The sequence below is a fragment of the Megalobrama amblycephala genome, linkage group LG5, assembly GCF_018812025.1.
Source record: "Megalobrama amblycephala isolate DHTTF-2021 linkage group LG5, ASM1881202v1, whole genome shotgun sequence".
Classification (NCBI taxonomy): Eukaryota; Metazoa; Chordata; class Actinopteri; order Cypriniformes; family Xenocyprididae; genus Megalobrama; species Megalobrama amblycephala.
The window spans coordinates 16,806,076-16,826,947 of record NC_063048.1 but is presented as its reverse complement, the minus strand read 5'-3'; the positions used below and the strand labels follow the sequence as shown (position 1 = coordinate 16,826,947).

Sequence of the window (20,872 nt, the reverse complement as noted above, 5' to 3'; positions counted from 1 at the left end):
ATTGATATTTGACATGTAATTGATAAACAGTGCACTGCTTCATTTGTTTTCTGCTTATTCATACAATTAGAAATGTTTGTTTAAGTTACAAAGAATGTACAGTTAGCCTGGCACATTCATTCATGCATAGATCTCTGCATTGTTCAAACAGGTACTGATCTAAATCAAATGAGAGTCAGGTAAGGTGAGTAAAAGTAATGATTTACAATGACGTAACATTCGATTTACAGCCTACAATTATATCACCCCTTCCCCCACCCCCTCCAAAAAAAAGGGTTTCATTTTGTAGACAGCATAAACCATATGATAGACATGTCAGTAAACTAAGATGTCAACCGATAAGGTCTCTCTAGCACAGCTGGTTCACAAAGGTGGTCTTAGAAGACCATTTTCTGTGGTTAAGCTGTCTTGCATCAATACATTAGAAAGCAGGAAATGCATGAGCATTGAAAAAAAACAACATATGGTAACATTTTTGTTACAAATATGAAAGTCTATCTGTTAGAGGTTTATTTGACAGACTTTTCAGTCATATATCCATCAAGAAAAATTGTCATTCATCCAAAAGAAAGCCTTCATAACAATGATTTCTTCATTAAATTGTACAACACATTATACACTCATATTTTTTTTTTTTAGAACTCTAGAGTTCTTGACTCCAATTAAAAAATGCTTTATGCCAAAAAAGTTCTGTATCAGAAGAAATGTCTTAAATGGTTGCACTTCATTTTTTTTTTTTAGTGATAAAATATGTCTCTTTAATTCATAATATTTATTTAAAATTAAAAATGGCTTAAAACAAAATGAATTAATTAAAACTAAATCCATAAAATTATCCCAAACCATGAAGGTTTTGTAAGCACCTGACAGAACCTTTTATGGTTCTATATAGAATCTTTTGTTTTAGTGCCATTTTGAATGAAAAACTTCACCGATAAAAAAAATTATTCTACATTCAAGAGTATTGAACTGATAAAAAAAAGTGGCAATCACACACTGTAAAAAATTATTTTCATGATTTGTTATCACAACATTTTTTCTTGTCAAATCAACTTAGATAATGTGGTTCAGGTAACATAATATTTTGAATTTCTCTTGATTAAATCAATCCCCTTCATTGTATTAACTCCAATTTTTAATTTCAATGAACTCAAACTTTAAGGCAACCAGGTACCTTATTTTTTAAAGTTAAACCAACAATTCTTTTTTACAATGCAAGGAAAACATTTTTCCCATTAACTCTGCAAGGTGTTTAATAAAAATTTCCCAATAATTCTCCATGAGTAAAACGTAGATTAGATATGACCAAATAGAGTTTCCGAAACATGACTAAAAATAATAGAATCCAAAATCTTGATAACTCACCCCAAAAGCCTGATTTTTATGATACATCATTTTTTTCCAACCAAAATTCGGTGAAATGGATATGCAACCTTGTCAACATAGACTGATCTTTAGTCCGTAGGCCAGATTACTGGCAATGAGTGGGGAAATGTAGGTCTAAACAAAGCACCCCTCACCTATCAATTGATCTGATGAACGAATCGAGGTCAGAGGTAGGCCTTATTATCTATGCAATCACGATCAAGCATTGCATAAATAGATGAGTTGAACTAGAAACATTTTCACTGCAGAAGAGAATTAGAAGAGGGCATTAAAGATGTTTCTGGGCTTCTTCAACGCTAAATACATGGTGAGATGACCGAAAAAAAGCATAGATATTTAGCGTAACTCTATTAGCTAGCATAATGCTAACACTATTGGCTTGATTACATTGTTTGCTTCACTAAAGATTCCTCTTAAAACTTTTCAGATTAAGTTAAATGTAATTGTGACAAAAAGAGGCCTAAACTCAGAAATGGTTTGAGCCTTTTCCAAATTGTCATGGATGAATTTGAATGAAATGTAACAGATAACGATCTTTCTCTCAGGTTTTACTCTGTGCGCTGGCGAGCCTCACGTTTGCCAAACAAAGGGAGAAACATATGTGTGACACTGGTTTGATAATTTCCGATGACTTCTATGGCTCTCATTCAGAGGACATGGAGGGAAATGGCAACATCCACACCCGCTCACTGTCTGCATGGACCTGGATGTGAGTTGCAAAGTGACAGAAACAAATGATACTTTCAACAAATTCATAAGTAAATCAAAAAGGACAAAGATTTAATGTAACAGAATGATGTACATCTCCATTTACCCTGTTGAGAAAACAGCTAAAACCAGCATAAACTGTTTGACTGGTCGTAGCTGGTTTAAGCTGGATGTAGCTGGTATAAGTGGGTCGATCTTGTCTCCCAGCCTGGCCTAGCTGGTGTTCAATTGATTTTATCTGGTTGGTCGACTGGTCTCCCAGCCTGAAGAAGTGGTCAAACCTCTCTAAAACTAGCCTGCTAAACCAGCTATGACCAGGCTAGAAGAAATTAGCTGTTGAATTGTTTTATTTTCCAGCGGGGTAACTAAATGTCAATGAAAATAATTAGCAATTCATAGCATACACATAGCATAATATTTATTTCCATGTTTGGGAGGTTAATGTTTAGCTAGCTCTCATAGCAACTATGCTACATCAAATGAAATCATTTTAAGGTACAGCAAGCCATGTGACGTCAACGTGAAACATCGAGTAAAGCAGGTCTTGGTTAGGTCTGTGGGTTTTGTCTCAGTGAAAATAACCACCTTGTTTTCTCTGTTTTAGACCAAAGATTTCACAAGACAGAATACCACAGGTCATCTATGAAGCCCAGTGCAAATCAGAATATTGCACCCTTCCTACTGGCGTGGATGAGAGACTGAACTCTCTACCCATATATCAGGACATCCTGGTTCTGAAACAGGATTCGAAGGACAAGAAGTGCTTCAGGACAACTTTTGAGAGAGTAATAGTGGGCTGTACATGTGTCTGGGCCAAAACTTCCTAAAATGACAAGCATGTTTCCATGTTAGAATGAACGTATTTATTTGTTCCAATGAAGCTGAGGCATTTTAACAGATTTTAATTTATTTAGTAGACAAAACAGTTCCTGAGCTTTTTTTTTATTATTTTTTTTTTTTACATGTATTCATTTAACTACTAATAAAATATTTAAACACATTGATAGTTGTTGTATGTATTTGACTAATCAACAATTAAACATATGAATCATAAAATATCAATCTATCACTGATCCTTATTTGTGTACCCTTCGTAACCAAACCGTTTGTAATGTCTGTAGAAAGCAGGCTGAGGCACGGATCTAAACGCAGGGTTTTTAAAGGGTTAGTTCACCCACAAATTAAAATTCTGTCATTTATTACTCACCCTCATGTTGTTCCACACCCATAAGACCTTCGTTCATCTTCAGAACACAAATTAAGATATTTTTGTTGAAATCTGATGGCTCAGTGAGGCCTCCATAGCCAGCAATGACATTTCCTCTCTCAAGATCCATTAATGTACTAAAAACACATCTAAATCAGTTCATGTGAGTACAGTGGTTCAATATTAATATTATAAAGTGACGAGAATATTTTTGGTGTGCCAAAACAACAAAATAACGACTTATATAGTGATGGCCGATTTCAAAACACTGCTTCATGAAGCTTCAGAGCATTATGAATCTTTTGCGTCAAACTGCCAAACTGCTGAAATCACGTGACTTTGGTGCTCCGAACCTCTGATTCAATACAAAAGATTCTGGTGGACACTGTCACCATGCTCCGCGGAGAGATTATGTTCTTCAAGGACAGGTAAACAGAAACAGAATGACAGGGAAGGTGACCGCAGCCTTCCAGTACAAAGGTGAGGGTTTTTACAAAATGTAACGTGAGAAAATCTAAAATAAAATCCCATCTAACTCTGTCTTTCATGATCATTTCAACTATCTCTTCAGCGGATCAAAGGTTTTCGAGTTTGGCTCCTACAACAACAAGCTGTTCCGTGTTCTGAACAACAATTATTTCCTGCCACGTTAATCATGTCTGTGTTTGGAAATATACGATTCCCTGATTTCCTTTTCTGTGCGACGGCGCAATATGTGACTCAATCTCTTATTGCACAACTATTCCCTTTGTAGAGTATCTAAGAGAGGAGCAAAACACAGACAGCATTAGTTTCTTGAAGGAGAAGCAACATGGAGAGCTACTACAAGCTGTGCGTTCTTATCACTTTGGTGGTTTCTGGTTACATTGCTAAGGTAATTTGCACACTTAATGTACTGTTAACTAGTTTGGCATCTCTATAAGATACAGTTTGCAAACTAACTTTGATTGTTTTTTTTTTCAGAATTACCTGAATAGATTATATGGCCTACCAAAGCAGACCTCTTCTGACACTGAAAGACGCTCCAGTGCCATGAGTTTGAGGTTAAAAGAGATGCAGCAGTTTTTTGGACTCACAGTAACAGGCAAGCTGAATGAAGAGACGCTGGAGGTGATGAAGAAGTCCCGCTGCGGAGTTCCAGATATTGCGGCGTACTCCACTTTTGCAGGGGACTACAAGTGGAAAAAACATGATCTGACCTACAGGTAAGACCTGCTAACACTCGTTTAACACAAAACCATTAAAAAGGACTTGGAACATTTATTTTGCTGTCTTTTTTGCCAGGATTGAGAACTACACTCCTGACATGTCATTAGCAGAGGTGGATGATTCCATCAAAAAGGCCCTGCAAGTGTGGGCAGATGTCACTCCTCTGAGATTCACCCGTATCTACAGCGGCACAGCTGACATCATGATCTCCTTTGTTGCTGGAGGTCAGTTTTTTAAACTAATCATTAACAAGATGATAGTAAAGATGATACATGAGAAAAAGTGGGATTTTTGTAGAAAACACCTAAAAATGATGTGGATATAGAGTAAATGAAAGATGTATACAAATTTTACTGTCACTTCACTGAAATCTCTTAAGAGTTATAGAACAGTTTTGTCTTATTTTCCAGTTCAAATATCTAAAAAATAATTGAAGCAAGATAAATGTACTATTAAGACTTGTTTTCAGAGAATGTGTTTGTTGTGTGAGATTTTGTCTTTTTGTACTGGTAGGTTTCTTTACTTCTTTTTGAATATAAAACAGATTAGAAACAAGTGAAAAAGTCTGCCAATGCAGTAAGACAGAATCTATGAAATCAAATTTTAATATAGCACAAAACAAGTCTATTTTGTTTTAAAGATTTTTAAAATATTTTAACTTTGAAATTATACAAAATACTATACTTAAAAGCATATATTTTTGATACTGAAACACAAGTAAATATAAAAATGTGAAAATAATGAGCAATAATTGTATATATATTGTTATTTCATATATATATATATATATATATATATATATATATATATATATATATATATATATGTACAGTACAGTCCAAAAGTTTGGAACCACTAAGATTTTTAATGTTTTTAAAAGAAGTTTCGTCTGCTCACCAAGGCTACATTTATTTAATTAAAAATACAGTAAAAAACAGTAATATTGTGAAATATTATTACAATTTAAAATAACTGTGTACTATTTAAATATATTTGACAAAGTAATTTATTCCTGTGATGCAAAGCTGAATTTTCAGCATCGTTACTCCAGTCTTCAGTGTCACATGATCCTTCAGAAATCATTCTAATATGCTGATTTGCTGCTCAAGAAACATTTATGATTATTTTCAATGTTGAAAACAGTTGTGTACTTTTTTTTTCGGGATTCCTTGATGAATAGAAAGTTCAAAAGAACAGCATTTATCTGAAATACAAAGCTTCTGTAGCATTATACACTACCGTTCAAAAGTTTGGGGTCAGTAAGAATTTTTATTTTAATTTTTTTGAAAAGAAATTAAAGAAATGAATACTTTTATTCAGCAAGGATGCATTAAATCAATCAAAAGTGGCAGTAAAGACATTTATAATGTTACAAAAGATTAGATTTCAGATAAACACTGTTCTTTTGAACTTTCTATTCATCAAATAATCCTGAAAAAAAATATTGTACACAAATATTTTGTACAATTGTACACATTAAATGTTTCTTGAGCAGCAGGTCAGCATATTAGAATGATTTCTGAAGGATCATGTGACACTGAAGACTGGAGTAATGATGCTGAAAATTCAGCTTTGCCATCACAGGAATAAATTACTTTGTGAAATATATTCAAATAGAAAACAGTTTTTTTTAAATTGTAATAATATTTCACAATATTACTGTTTTTACTGTATTGTTAATTAAATAAATGTAGCCTTGGTGAGCAGATGAAACTTCTTTTAAAAACATTAAAAATCTTAGTGGTTCCAAACTTTTGGACTGTACTATATATATATATATATATATATATATATATATATATATATATATATATATATATTTTTTTTTTTTTTTTTTTTTTTTTTTTTTTTTTTTTATCGAACAGGAAAAAACCCTCATGTCAACCCTGATGATACAAAACCCACACCAATACCCCAAACACATGTGATCCCAATCTGGTCCTGGACGCTGTCACCATGCTCCACGGAGAGATTATGTTCTTCAGGGACAGGTAAACAGAAACAGAAATGCTTTCTGATATCGATGTGAGCTTATGATAGTTATGATGCTTATGATACTTAAGACGAGTCGGATCTGACCCGCTGGTGTCTTTATTTGCAGCTTCTTCTGTCGCAGTTATCCCCTGAGCACAATCGCTGAACTACATCTCATTAAAACTTGCCTGAGATTCCAGAATATATCGATGCAGCATTTGAGAGTCCATTGTAGGACAAAGTCTTCCTTATCAAAGGTAAAAACCATATGAATATAAAAAACTGAAACACTCTTCCAAAAGAAGTTCCAAATGTGAGTTTTCACAGCGATGCCATAGAAAAACAATTTTGGGTTCCCCAAAGAACCCAAATAATTTGAATATGTTGTCACACCTCAGGAGAGAAGGTCTGGGCTCTCTATGGTTATGATGTGGCACAGGGTTATCCCCAGAGACTCAGGATGTTCCGTTTGCCAAGAAAAGTGAAGAAAATCAACGCAGTCCTCTACGATGAGACCAGCCACAAAATCCAGTTTTTCGTTGAAAGCCAGATTTATAGGTCAGCAAATCAGTCTGAACGAGTTAGCCTTGTCATCTTTTTCAAGAATCTTCAAGTAACGAGAATTTATTTTGTGCAGTTATGATGAGGAACAATGTAGAATGGAGAAAGGTTATCCTAAACCGGTGGAAGTTGTTTTCCCTGGAATGACAGGGAAGGTGACCGCAGCCTTCCAGTACAAAGGTGAGGGTTTTACAAAATGTAACAAGAGAAAATCTAAAATAAAATCCCATCTAACTCTGTCTTTCATGATCATTTTTAGGTTTCAACTATCTCTTCAGCGGATCAAAGGTTTTCGAGTTTGGCTCCTACAACAACAAGCTGTTTGTGTTCTGAACAACAATTATTTCCTGCCATGTTAATCAGTTAATGTTGAGTTTTTCTTTAAAGATCATCAATATACTGCCTGTCTGAAGGAAAATTTGAAGGTCAGTATTTTAAAGTAAATTATTGAGTAACTTATTAACTTTTTAACTTAATTAACTGAAAAATTTATATATTGTCTTGTAAAGTAAAACTTGTGTTCTGATGCAATTTCAAAATAAAGATTTGAGCAGTTTGATAAACAATCCGAACAATCTTGTTTATGTTATTTATTATTTTTGCCTGTTTATTAATTTTGCCTGACACCAAATGTGGGAGTGTAAAGTCGGGGAGACTAAAACACAACACACACTTTAAAGGTGCAACAGAGGATCTTTTCGTCGACTAAGAAACCAAAGACTGTTACTGAGTTTTTGAAATGAGCGCATCCGTAAGAACAACCCCCCCTCCTTCACAGCTCATTTCGAGGGAACGCCTCCCAAAACTCGTGCATGAGTATTGGAACACGAGTGTTTACCACCGGCATTCACTGTGTTGTGTTAGTGGATTCATTATGTCGGACTCAGCGCAGGTAACTCAATGTGCAGTTGTTACTCCTGTCTCCTGACAAAAACATTGCATGCGGCACCTGTGGAGTGTGGAAAGTTACTGGAGCGTGCAGCCGCGCACGTCTTTCACAAGGAACGTAATGGCAGTGATTGACAAGCCAGAGGGCCAATCGTTTACGCGATGATCGCGTAAACAATTGGCTGATGTTTTTAAGGCCCTACCTCAGGCACAGATGATATATATTGATATTATTCCTTTCAGTGCACCTAATAAATAGTCTTTTATTAATTAGTAAAGACAGTTTCAAGTAATGCAAAAATGTATAAAACAAAACATCCTTTGTAGCACCTTTAAGGCTGCCTGAACACATACACTAGAAAATGTATCACTATTGTATAGCTCCAATAGGGAGTATAATCTGTTTTACTTGATTAATATGCATCAAATGCTTAACGATTTTATCGATAAGACAACGCAGTGTAGTTGATGTGGATTAATGGAGTATTAGTGGTTTTCTCTGTCACGTTAAAAGTTAATGGCCCACCCTTCTCAGGGCTCGGGTATCATTCCGGGTTCGTAAATTTGACTTCCGATGCTGAAACATTACATGTCCAATTTCTCATTAGAAAACTTGTATTTTAATTCAGATAACATGTGAGGGCACAATTATTTACTCACACAGATGAATAAACACGCTCTTCTGCCACTCTCGTACGGCAAAGTTTATTTTAAACTTCACTGTACCTTAAACTTCTCCGTAGATTACATGTAAAATACAAGTTGTTTTCGACACAGATGCCATTTGCTAATAATGGATGTTTGTGCTAATCGGTTGTTTAGCAAACTCAACTCTTTAACCACCAGGACTGCAGACAGCTTAAAGGGATAGTTCACCCAAAAATGAAAATTTGATGTTTATCTGCTTAACGTTACCCCCAGCGCATCCAAGATGTAGATGACATTTTTTCTTCAGTAGAACACAAATGATGATTTTTAACTCCAACCGCTGCCGTCTGTCAGTCCAATAATTGCAGTAGATGGGAACTTCATCTATAAGAGTAAATAAAGCTTGCTTAGACAAATCCAAATTAAACCCTGCGGCTCGTGACGACACATTAATGTCCTAAGACACGAAACGATTGGTTTGTGTGAGAAACCGAACAGTATTTATATCATTTTTTACCTCTAAAACGCCACTATGTCCAACTCCGTTCATGACTCCTTTAGTGATGTCTGATCGCGCTCTGACAACGGAAGTGATGTCTCGCGCATATACTTCAATGAGTGTCAGACATCACTGCCGCTGTCAGAGCGCGATCAGACATCACTAAAGGAGTCATGAACGGAGTTGGACATAGTGGTGTATTAGAGGTAAAAAATGATATAAATACTGTTCGGTTTCTCACAAAAAACGATCGTTTCGTGTCTTAGGACATCAATGTGTCGTCACGAGTCGCAGGGTTTAATTTGGATTTGTCTAAGCAAGCTTTATTTACTCTTATAGATGAAGTTCCCATCTACTGCCATTATACGACTGACAGACGGCAGCGGTTGGAGTTAAAAATCATCATTTGTGTTCTACTGAAGAAACAAAGTCACCTACATCTTGGATGCGCTGGGGGTAAGCAGATAAACATCAAATTTTCATTTTTGGGTGAACTATCCCTTTAATTGCTCTATACTTTTCTGCAAACATAACTAAATAAACAAATATTTTATAACTTACCGTGTAAAAATCAAATCATTCTTCAAGAAAATTTTCCGTTGCTTTCCTCTTCCTCTGCGCGCTACTTCAGGACCAAGAGCGCATGCGCATAGATTGCCTGGCTTCGTGGAGTAAGTTTTACTTGCGTTTGTCATTTTTTTTTTTTTTTGCATTAGTTCATTAGATGACAAGATACTAAGTAAATATTACTTGGGAAGTTCCATTTGATTATACTTATGTATTTAAGCACAATAAAATAAAACCAAACCTCAAGTAGTTTATTGAATTAAACATGACGTTCTGAAGTTAAAAGACAAAATAGGATTTGTTTGTAAAATATTCTTAAATTATGCTATCTTTATTTACATGTTCAAAAAATCATTTTTTACAGTGTAGGCCTAATCAAAAATGATATAAAACACAATGTTTTGTTATAGCTGTTTAGCAAAGGGGCCGCCATCTTGCAGTCATTTTCTTTGAAATAGTTACGTTTATGTGTTTATTATATTTTTGACTAGAGTGGAAATCAATTTACTAAATAATGCTTACTGACTGTTTTATTTCTACTTTAAGGTAGCCTACTACTGATTTGAGGTAAATAAGGTAAAGTAAGGTGCTGCCCTATAGGGAAAAAAGCTAGTCATTATTTAATAAGGAAATTAAATAGCAACATTTGCATCTTTAGATTTAAATGTCAGGACATGGATGTGGTCTCTGGCCCTAACACTGCACATCCCTTACAAACATTCACCATGGTTACCATAATGTCTGGCATAGACAGTTATTGGTACAACAAATCCTCTTGCCACTGTCGACATGCAAAAAGCGATTCTGAATGCATTTTTTGTTTTTTCCTTGTGAGACCTATTAGATATTTTTATGACTGATTAGCTAACATAAAAATAAAACTAGCATAAAAAGTAGCTAGTCAGACAGCTTAATTCAGTCTAAATTTGCAACCCTGCTATCTTATTTATGAGTAGCTTAGTGCAACGAAAGAAATGCCATGATAGTTATCTACAGTAGAATCAATAGGCAACATGTTTGTTATGCGTGCTGCGTGCTGGGTGATGATATTATACATTTAGACATTTAGGTTGTGATATCAAGTTTAGATATCGTCATAGTGACTAAAAATGGTTGAGGTCGTTTCACAGCCAAGCCACTAAGTGGCGATATACAGAATATGAAACGGAAGATAAATTGTCGATTACCGCCATCCAGCGGGCGGTGGTGCAATTACACGCTGCAGCTTTAAACTGTCTGTATCTACATAAACAAACATCAATCTGGGAATGGACAAAGTTCCTTAGATAACCATTTGGTCACCACCTTAGATTACTATCTAACATTATTTTATTACTTTTGTGCACATTTTTAAGCGCTTAATGAAGGTTATTTAGCTCTAGCCAACGGGATTCTGTAAACTTTTCCTGCTGTACACATTATAGTCAAACTGTGGATTCACAGATAGCCAGTCGAGCTAACTGGCTAAAGGCAAGTGTTGCTCTGATATAATAAGCAGTATTAAGCCGAATGTTTTACAGCTGTCAACTGCGGTTTTCTGTCAGATTTTTGACAGCTCGTTGTTCATAAGACTTTGCGCTAAAGTGCTAAAAGATTATATTTTGTTTTCTGTGTCTTTTGTTTGTTTAGCTCAAATATTACGTAAATGTCATCTTGATTTCATATTTACCATGCTTTTACTATGGTAACAACTAGTAAACAATGAGATTTTAAGTGAAATATTGATGTAGGTTCTTACTAAATAATTAGTGAATGAAAGAGTCGGTGAATAAATCTAATAGTAATATAATACAGTAATACAAACTTTGGTGTTTGTATTTAAAGGTTTAAAGTGGGGCTGGTATTTTACCACATAACACATTTTTGTATTTTATTGAAACCATAATTGTATTGATCTAACCATGGCAATAGTTAAATTATGCTTACTAAGCAAAACTTCATAAAGAATATAACATACTTTTATTGCTTTATTTTAGTCTTCCAGTGGATTTCCTGAAAAATAAATTCAACAGCATCTGCAACATCCAGATCCTGTAAATGGGGAACAGTGCACTCAAAGCTCATTTGGAAACATCTCAGAAGACTGGAGTCTTTCAGCTGACCGGAAAGAGTTTGACTGAGGTACTAATAGGCTTGTCGTAATCATATTCCCCACTCAGATGCACTTAGCACCAGTGACGTCCTCATGGATTATTGACAGCTCATGTGTCTTTGTTTATGTAGTTCCCAGAAGATCTGCAGAAACTCACCGCAAACCTGCGGACAGTTGATCTGTCCAACAACAAAATCGAGGTGCTTCCTGCATTCATAGGAGGCTTCCAGCAACTCAAGAGTCTTACCATAAGCAGCAATAAACTGAGTAAGTGTTGACAAATAGCTAAATATGGCCATCACGAAGATAAACTCAACATTCTATTTTATTTATTTTTTTATTTTTTTTGTCATGTTATTCAAGTTATTTGCAATGAAAACAGTTTTATATAAGTCATTTTCACTCTTGACCATTAGTATTAAAGGGTTAGTTCACCCAAAAATGAAAATTCTGTCATTTATTACTCACCCTCATGCCATTCCACACCCGTAAGACCTTAGTTAATCTTCGGAACACAAATTAAGATATTTTAGTTGAAATCCGATGGCTTCGTGAGGCCTTCATAGGGAGCAATGACACTTCCTCTCACAAGATCCATAAAGGTACTAAAAACATATTTAAATCGAATCACACTGATTCATTTATGCTCCGATGCTTCCTGAAGCATTGTCTTGAAATCGGTCATTACTAAATAAGTCGTTATTTTGGTTTTTTTTGGCGCACCAAAAATATTCTCGTCGCTTTATAATATTAATATTGAACCACTGTACTCACATGAACCGATTTAAATATGTTTTTAGTACCTTTATGGATCTTGAGAGAGGAAGTGTCATTGCTCCCTATGCAGGCCTCACGGAGCCATCGGATTTCAACTAAAATATCTTAATTTGTGTTCTTACGGGTGTGGAACGACATGAGGGTAAGTAATAAATGACAGAATTTTCATTTTTGGGTGAACTAACCCTTTAACTTCTTCTGTATATAAATTACATCTGTTGTCATTGGCTAATGTGAAATGAGTATTCACCTGCCAAACTGATGAATATTGAATAGGATTGATGGTGGTATGGCACAGTGACAATTTCTAAATGGCCCATTTTTGGGTAGTTGATACCTAACATGTCTGTAAACTTTTTTCTTAATAAATTAAATTAAATTTTATTGCAAATTCTTAATATGCATGTACAGTAGTGGCCAAAAGAGATGTCTGGCCTAGGAAAATCAGCATCTTCACCCTTTATTTAAATATTATTCATAGTGTTGTCAAAAATACCGACTTCGATACCAAGTCGGTACTGAAAATTTAAAAATGTGATGCTTTGAGTAAACACCTCTGATTGGCCACTGTGTTCACATGCTCAACATATAGGTGTGTGATTGGCTACAATGATCAACGCTTCAAAAACATGTTGTAAATAAACATCTTCACAGAGCGCTTACACAGATACACACGGGAGCGTTTGAAAGCAGGCGTCTATCAGCAGACTGGTCCCCTAATAAACGCCTGCTTTCAAATGCTCCAGCTTTCAAAACGCTTTCCGTGTGCTTTCAAATGCTCCGGTGCATTGATCATTGTAGCCAATCACAGACATATCTGATGAGCGTGTGAACACAATGGCCAATTAAAGGTGTTTACGAATCCACTTAACAGCACTCAAAGCGTCACATTTTTAAAAATTCAGTATCGATTTGGTATTGAAGTCAGTACTTTTGACAACACTTTCAAAATGTATTCAAAATTTGTTAATGATTTTGTAAGTATTTTGCATAGTTGTGCTTGGAATCAATTGTTTTATTGTGATATCGCAATGAAACATGCCAAATAGTGCGGACATAATTTACTTTGATTAACATTAATGACAGACAGCACCGGGTTTATTAGGCTGCTGTCACTTTAAGACCTGCCACACATGACGCGGATCTGACGCGCATCCTGTTTTCCCACAACTCTTTACATTGACTTAAACTTTTTTTTTAATTTAAGGCATGAAGAGCTCAATTCAGTATTTGTAAGCTTTCTAGGCACACGATTCAGACGTTTGCACACAGAAACAAATTGAATTCCCTTTCACATCTTCTTGCACTTGAATATTGGCAAGGCTTAAACTTTAGTGAACATCAACTCTCCGTTTGTTCACGTTCTCCCTACATTGCATGGTTAGCGTTCACAAAACTGGTGTAACTGGTGATTGACACCATTTCATAAACACATCAACTCCAATGTTTATTCGCATTTGGCGCTTGACGAGTGACACATTTTAGACCCTGATAAAGCTTAGATTAAACTCATAATATTGCCAAAGGAGCCTGTTTTCTGTTATATAAACCCTTAAGCACTCCATTAATGTGTGAACTTTATCGTATACAGCCAGTCTACCAAATGATATCGGGAAACTCAAGAAGCTGGAGACTCTTATTTTAAATGGGAACCAGCTAAAGCAGCTTCCTGCGTCGGTGGGTCAGCTGAAGTCCTTGCGCACCCTGAGCCTGTCTGGGAATCACTTCAAAGAGTTTCCCACTGGACTCAGCAGCCTTCGCCAGCTCGATGTTCTGGACCTGTCCAAGAATCAGATCCATGTGGTTCCTGCAGAGGTGGCCGAACTGCAGGCCATTGAAATCAACCTCAATCAGAACCAGGTGAGTTTTTAGTTCATTGCATTCAGGAAATGTCATGATATAGGGGTGTCGGGGTGACTTTTTGTGCTGCGTTTGTTCTGTTTCAGATTTCAACCCTGGCTCCAGAGGTGTCTCGTGCTCCCAGACTGAAGGTCTTACGGCTAGAGGAGAACTGTCTGGAGCTCTCCTCTATCCCGATCTCCATCCTCACAGAGTCCCAGGTGTCCCTGCTGTCTGTGGAGGGCAACCTGTTTGAAGTGAAAAAAATGCGTGACCTAGAAGGATATGATAAAGTAAGTTTGTGTCAGTTTAGGCTACTCTTATACACTCTTAAAAATAAACGTTCTTCTTTAATGGCATCTCTGGTTCCATGAAGAATCTTTAGCATCCATGGAAACTTTCCATTCCACAAAAGGTTCTTTATAGCGGAAAAAGGTTCTTTAGATTATTAAAATTTAAAGTACTGTTCACTGAAAGGTTCTTTGAGGAACCAAAAATGGTTCTTCTATGGCATTGCTGTGTAAAACCCCATTTTGGAACTTTTATTTTTATAGCTTTAAACCGTATGTCTTTTATAAGAAGACACAATGGAAAAAAAATCTTTTTGTTATATTATTCCAAGTCCAGTGTTAACTGTCAGCTTTGTTTTGTGCATCTCATCCTCAATAAATGTCACGTTTTTCCAAGATGGAAAATTCCACAGTTTAAGTTTGAATGTAAAACAAAACTGGTCTAAGTATTTATTTTTGAAACAAAGTCAAATCCCACACAATCTAACCCATCATTTCAGCAAGGAGTTATAGGAAAGTCCAAGAAGAATTCTTGCTCTGAATTGAACCATTCAGTGCATTTAAACTTCACACTTGACATAATACAACTTGCCTCTAAGGCACCTGGGATTAAAAAAGAATGATAATTTCCTCCAAAAATAATTTAGTATTAATCTTAGAGCAATAGAGTGCCTCAGGGATGATGCATTTTTGTAGGCAAAATCCGGAAGCGAGTTAGCATTTTAGGACTTCCGGTTCCAACGCCGTAAAGTCTATGGGTTTTTTGAATGGGTTTTTGCTAAATCGCCTGAAATAAGGTCTGTGGTTAACAAAGCCTCTAAATACTTTCACGTTTTGATCTATGACATAAAACACACCAGTTATAACCCACTTGTGATTTTTTTAAAACTTTTACTGTGTCTTAAAATCGGCGGTTGCTAACAAATTGCTAAAAGGGACTACTTCCTTTTGGCAGGGACTTTAGACATCATCATGACAAACAGGACATTTGGACAGCATTTCTCATGAAAAAGTGGATAAGTATTCATACACAGCGCAGATCATAATCAGTGAGCATGTTTTTAAATAGAGTTATTTTCTAAATAAAGTTTGAGGAAGCTTGGTGGTGACGACGTTGATCCGCAACCATGGTGTGCTGTAGTCCGTTTATAGCCTACTGTTAGCCTTTTACATCTGACGACTTTATTTAGGCTTCAAAATCTATAAATGTTGTGTTAACTTGTAAAGATGATCTTGATAGACAAAACGTGTAAGTGTCATAACCCTTTGTTAAACACAGAGCTTATTTTCTGCGATTTTCCAAAAGTCTATGGGAAAAATGCATAGGCTTTCAACCGAGGGAACCTGTGCGCCGCTAACTTCGGGGTTGGCCTACAAAAACACGTCATCCCTGGGGTACTCTATTTAATGCAGAATTGTCAGTAATTTAAGACAAAATTAGTGTTTACACTACAGATGTGATGTGCGCTGTCGATTACCTCAGAATGTAGTTTGAGTGATTAAATCTCAAAGCATTTTGACCCAGTTTAAGCCTCTAGTCCACTTTTGATTGGTTCGCCCAAAACAGATCTTACTTCCAGGTGTAAACGGGGCCAAGTGTCTATAAAAAAAAAAAATTAGTAACACTTCACAATAAGTTGGAATGGAGTGTGGAAAGTTACTGGAGCGCGCAGCCGCGCTCGTCTCTCACAAGGAACGTCATGGCAGTGATTGACAAGCCAGAGGGCCAATCGTTTACGCAATCATCGCGTAAACGATTGGCTGATGTTTTTAAGGCACTACCTCGTGCACAGATGACGTATATTAATATTATTCCTTTCAGTGCACCTAATAAATAGTCTTTTATCAGTTAGTAAAGACAGTTTCAAGTAGTGTTGTCACGGTACCAAAATTCCAGTAGTCGGTACCGATACCATGAAAATTTTACGGTTCTCGGTACCAATTTCGGTACCACAGTAAAATCTATTGGAACTATTTTACTATTTTATATAGCCTATTTTAAAAACATTAAATATGATTTGGAGTGTGTGTGTTTGTGTGTGTATATATAGGCTACCTCAATGAAATAAATTTTGAAATATAAAAAAAAAAAAAAAAAATAATTAAATGCTCAAACATCCATTGTGTACTGTTGAAAAAACCAGCATATGCTGGTAAGGTAGGTTTTGAAGCTGTATGCTGGTCAAATGCTGGTCCTAAACTGGTCCTGCTGGTCCATACTAGTCCTAAGCTGGTCCTGGACCAGCATAAACCAGCTCAAACCAGCATACCAGCTTCAAAACCTACTTTACCAGCATATGCTCGTTTTTTCAACAGGGGTAACAGACGTGCGTGTTTATTTTAGCTATTCCGTCAGAGAAACAACACACTACAGCCTGTAAAACTATGAAATAAATATCGGTAAATAATGGTGACCTAAATAATAAGAAAGTTAAATATTATTTCAAAAAGCATTCATTTTTTATTTCCACATAAAGACGCGTCATATAGCCTATAGCCAAAGTCCCGTTATTACTTTGATATAGCCTTTTTGCTCTTTGAGAGGGATGTGGGACACGAGCAGGAAAAAGACAATTTCTCTTTAATAATATCTTCACGTTATCTCCTGATGTTACAAACAACGGACACTTGTTGTAAAAGGTGTGAAGAGCGTGTTTTATCCTCCGCAGGGGCAAGACATTCAGGCTATGTTTGATTTAGCGCTGCCAGAGAAAACGAAAGTAAAAATCACCAGCGTATGAAACGCGATATATACAAATAAACTTGACGCGCCTTATAAAGTCTAATAACAAGCACAAACTGTGTTAAATAGAAACTGACGTGCAAGCAAAAAGGTTTCTGTCCTACTGTGTTTCTTCTACTTTACCACAGTAAATAATGCGAAAAGCCTATAATAGGCCTAAATGCGAACGAAAGAAACGTTATAATCCCCTGCGTGAGTGAAGATTTGGGAAAAGAATCAGATTCCATGTTCAGTGGAATAACTAATGGAATATTGTTAAATTCTCTGCTAATCAGGTGACCAGATCGCGATTCGGAAAACAGAATAGGAAGCTTAAATGTATGGACTCACGCACCTCTCTCATTCGGCATTAACCAAAATGTTTCCATGGCTGCGATGTCACATTTAATTGCTAACCTATTATTTCTTCTGTAAACAAAGCTTTGTGCTTCACTCGTGTCATATTCACGTAAATACTGGCACAGCCCTATCAGTGGGTACCGAATATACCCGGATTCTCGGTACTACCGGTACTACAGAAATGCTGGTATCGTCATATTTTCAAAATTTCAGTACCGACTTGGTACCGAAGTACCGGTACTTTTGACAACACTAGTTTCAAGTAATATTGCAAAAATGTATAAAACAAAACATCCTCTTTAGCACCTTTAAATGGACACCTTTTGTTTCAGTCAGAATTAATTAATTCTGATTAATTAATTCTGATTGATGAATCTGAACGTAGTGTTTACATGAATGCTAAATAAAGTGATCAGATTGATGTGTGCGTTTATGTGTCAAGCTTCAAATCAAATTGATTTTTTTGACGTGCACACTGCACAAATATACAGAGTTTCCTGTTGTTTTTGCATACTATTCTCTTACATTGCACTCGTATTATTATGAATGGGAGAAAGTGCAATGCGCGACATGGCGGAACAAGTCCCGCCTTCTAAATAAGGGCCAATCGCCGATTGGTAAAGTCTTTGCGTCACTGCAGCAGCCATCAGAAGCTCCGGTTCCTATAGAAACAGTCAGATGCATGCTTCCTGTAGAGACGCACAATTAGGACTGAGCTTGATCCAGCCTGAAAAATGCATTTTTTTTGTCATGATTCGAGCTTTTAGAAACAAAATTTATGAGACAGTTGTTGTCAGATTTCATTGGTGATTTCAAATATGAAATTTAATCGAAAGCTTGGCTAACAGCTTTGGAGAATGTGATGTTTCCCCATTCATAGAGATAAGAGCTGCTCTTGCATGCCCGAGAGGTGTTTCAAAGATGGTCGCCAAGTGAAATGGCTTGTCTAAAAGGCACTTTGGTATCTATCTCGGGTCCTAATTAGGAGATGACAAGCACATGAATCGAGCAGTAAAAATGTATCAAGCAGTAAAAATGCCCCAAATTCCCACAAAAAATAAAGTGAAGATGACAAACGAACGGCAAGGAAGAACAAAATATGAACACACAGGGCGTAGATTACGAAATCTAGATTAAGGATCTAGATTAAGAAAGCCATTTGAAATGTTTTTTTTTCTTACATAGTCATATAACGACTTGATTTTTATCTTTGCTTTGCTCAGTACATGGAACGTTTCACTGCAACCAAGAAGAAATTTGCGTGATCAGTCAGAGGCTTCCTGCACCTGTCCTCTGCGCTGGGCTTAGTGTGGAGAGGTTTCAGCTTTGACCGCACATATAAATGGCAAGACGGCAATGGAAAAAAGGTCAGGACTGCTTCACAGCGACGGCCTGCTGCTCATCACCTTTACAGTACAGAGAGCACATGTATGAATTTCTCTACGAACCGTGCATCACTCTTTCTTTTGCAAAGATTTTATAAACGGAAACATAATGCTGACTGCTTTATGAGGACATTTACACTGGAGAATGGTTTATTGTATATCTGAGGGCACTAATGCCACGTCTCTCTTAACTAACATGTTGTACTTCCTGTACCCTTTTGCAATGTATGCTATTGCTCAGCATTTATTGATCCATTTATTCTAATGCTTTAGTGTTAGAAAGTATTTCTAACAATTTTCTTTCTCTTATAGGATTTTGTTTCCATCTCATATTTTTGTCTTTATTTGAATAAACACATTTATTTGAGCTTTATTATATAATCTGTTGTGTAACAGTATTTCGGTTGAACTGTGATCTCGAAACTTCCGTTAAAGAATATTTACTGTGATATTTATGAAGTAGCCATTTTTTCTGACATCAAAGGCTGCAGATGAGTCTTAATTTTGATCAAAGAAATGAATGCCAGTGGATATTTATATTTATTTTAAGACAACACAATGTTCAGTTTGTATTTGCTTTTACACATTTATACATGCTGCATGTTTTCTTTTCTGAAAAGTGCATAACCTGGAAAGCATTTTAGTGAAGGATTATGTATTTCCATGCCATTTTTGAGATGGCGAATCTAATTCTATTCCTGTCTACGTGTTTATCTATAACTTACACACTTGAATGTCAACTGTAGTCCTGTTTAACTGTAAGTGTTTCTGAATATATGCACATTCACGGAAACCTGTTAATTACAAACATCTAAAGATGTAATTTTGCAATCGGAATTATAACAAAAAGCCAAAAGCAGTCATGGGTGGCTTTTACTTTCATTTCTTCTCAATGTACTATCACCTAAATTATTTTTACTCTACAGCATTTAGTCGCAAAAAAAAGCTCACAATGTATTAAAATGACAATGTCATGCAATTGTCAAGCACATTACACCTGAATGTCCTTCTCAGGATGAATAAAGTACATCTATCTACCTGTACAGTATTTATACTTGTGATTACTGACACACCAAGACTACCAACTTGCAGTTTTGTGTATATAGTGCATAGAATTACTCAAACACATCTTAGGACATATCATTGATTCAAATGATTTGCTTTGAGACGAATAGTGTTACTCCATTGGTCCATTTAAAAATGCAGACAGCTGTTGAAGGGAATAAAGGGCTTCTTTCAAATAATTCTTACATTTTAAACTAATGCTTGTACAGTAGTGGCCAAAAGTGATGTTTGGCCTAGAAAAACTGACACAGGGTTTCTGCAGGTTTTAAGAAGGTAAGTTTAAGAGCAAGTTCTTCCTCAGTATTTTTGTCTTGTTTTTCAGGGGAATTATCTGAGTCTTGTGTTTTTTTTGTTGTTTTTTTAAACAAGAACAAATATCTGCCAATGGGCTCAGAAAAATCAACTTAATTCAAAGGGTTCATAACTCATTGAAATATATTTGTTCTTGTTTTAGGCATAAACTTAATTTTGTTTAATTTTTCAAGACATTCATTTTACATTAGCATCATTATCAGTCACTTTCTGCACTGATTTAAGGCCCACAGAAACCCTGTGACATCTTCACCCTTTATTCAAATATTATATATATATATATATATATATATATATATATATAGTTTTTATTTTGTAAGCATGTTGCGTAGTTGTGCTTGGAGTCAATTGTTTTATTTGTGATAATGCAATGAAACATGCCA

General features: G+C 35.8%; 2 protein-coding genes and 1 pseudogene across 2 annotated transcripts; all 3 read left to right on the top strand.

Moving 5' to 3' along the window:
- The first annotated feature begins 1,225 nt into the window (after positions 1–1,225).
- Positions 1,226–3,094, top strand: il17a/f2 (interleukin 17a/f2). The gene is made up of 3 exons (XM_048190885.1): positions 1,226–1,693; positions 1,932–2,095; positions 2,699–3,094. Exons 1-3 carry the CDS (start codon positions 1,661–1,663, stop codon positions 2,919–2,921), a joined length of 420 nt encoding a protein of 139 aa, XP_048046842.1. The 5' UTR covers positions 1,226–1,660; the 3' UTR covers positions 2,922–3,094.
- A 542-nt stretch (positions 3,095–3,636) lies between these two features.
- LOC125268154 lies at positions 3,637–7,583 on the top strand (annotated as a pseudogene).
- A 3,220-nt stretch (positions 7,584–10,803) lies between these two features.
- On the top strand, positions 10,804–20,155 carry lrrc57 (leucine rich repeat containing 57). Its single transcript, XM_048190878.1, has 6 exons — positions 10,804–11,117; positions 11,624–11,768; positions 11,871–12,006; positions 14,108–14,376; positions 14,463–14,648; positions 18,951–20,155. Exons 2-6 carry the CDS (start codon positions 11,685–11,687, stop codon positions 18,990–18,992), a joined length of 717 nt encoding a protein of 238 aa, XP_048046835.1. The 5' UTR covers positions 10,804–11,117; positions 11,624–11,684; the 3' UTR covers positions 18,993–20,155.
- The last annotated feature ends 717 nt before the right edge of the window (positions 20,156–20,872 follow it).

Bases quoted from the DNA above. Each gene is read 5' to 3' on its own strand.
- il17a/f2 (XM_048190885.1), top strand. From the start codon at position 1,661: ATGTTTCTGGGCTTCTTCAACGCTAAATACATG. The intron at 1,694-1,931 runs GTGAGATGACCG...TCTTTCTCTCAG, and splicing joins TCTTCAACGCTAAATACATG to GTTTTACTCTGTGCGCTGGC. The intron at 2,096-2,698 runs GTGAGTTGCAAA...TCTCTGTTTTAG, and splicing joins CTGTCTGCATGGACCTGGAT to ACCAAAGATTTCACAAGACA.
- lrrc57 (XM_048190878.1), top strand. From the start codon at position 11,685: ATGGGGAACAGTGCACTCAAAGCTCATTTGGAAACATCTCAGAAGACT. The intron at 11,769-11,870 runs GTACTAATAGGC...TTGTTTATGTAG, and splicing joins CCGGAAAGAGTTTGACTGAG to TTCCCAGAAGATCTGCAGAA. The intron at 14,377-14,462 runs GTGAGTTTTTAG...GTTCTGTTTCAG, and splicing joins TCAACCTCAATCAGAACCAG to ATTTCAACCCTGGCTCCAGA.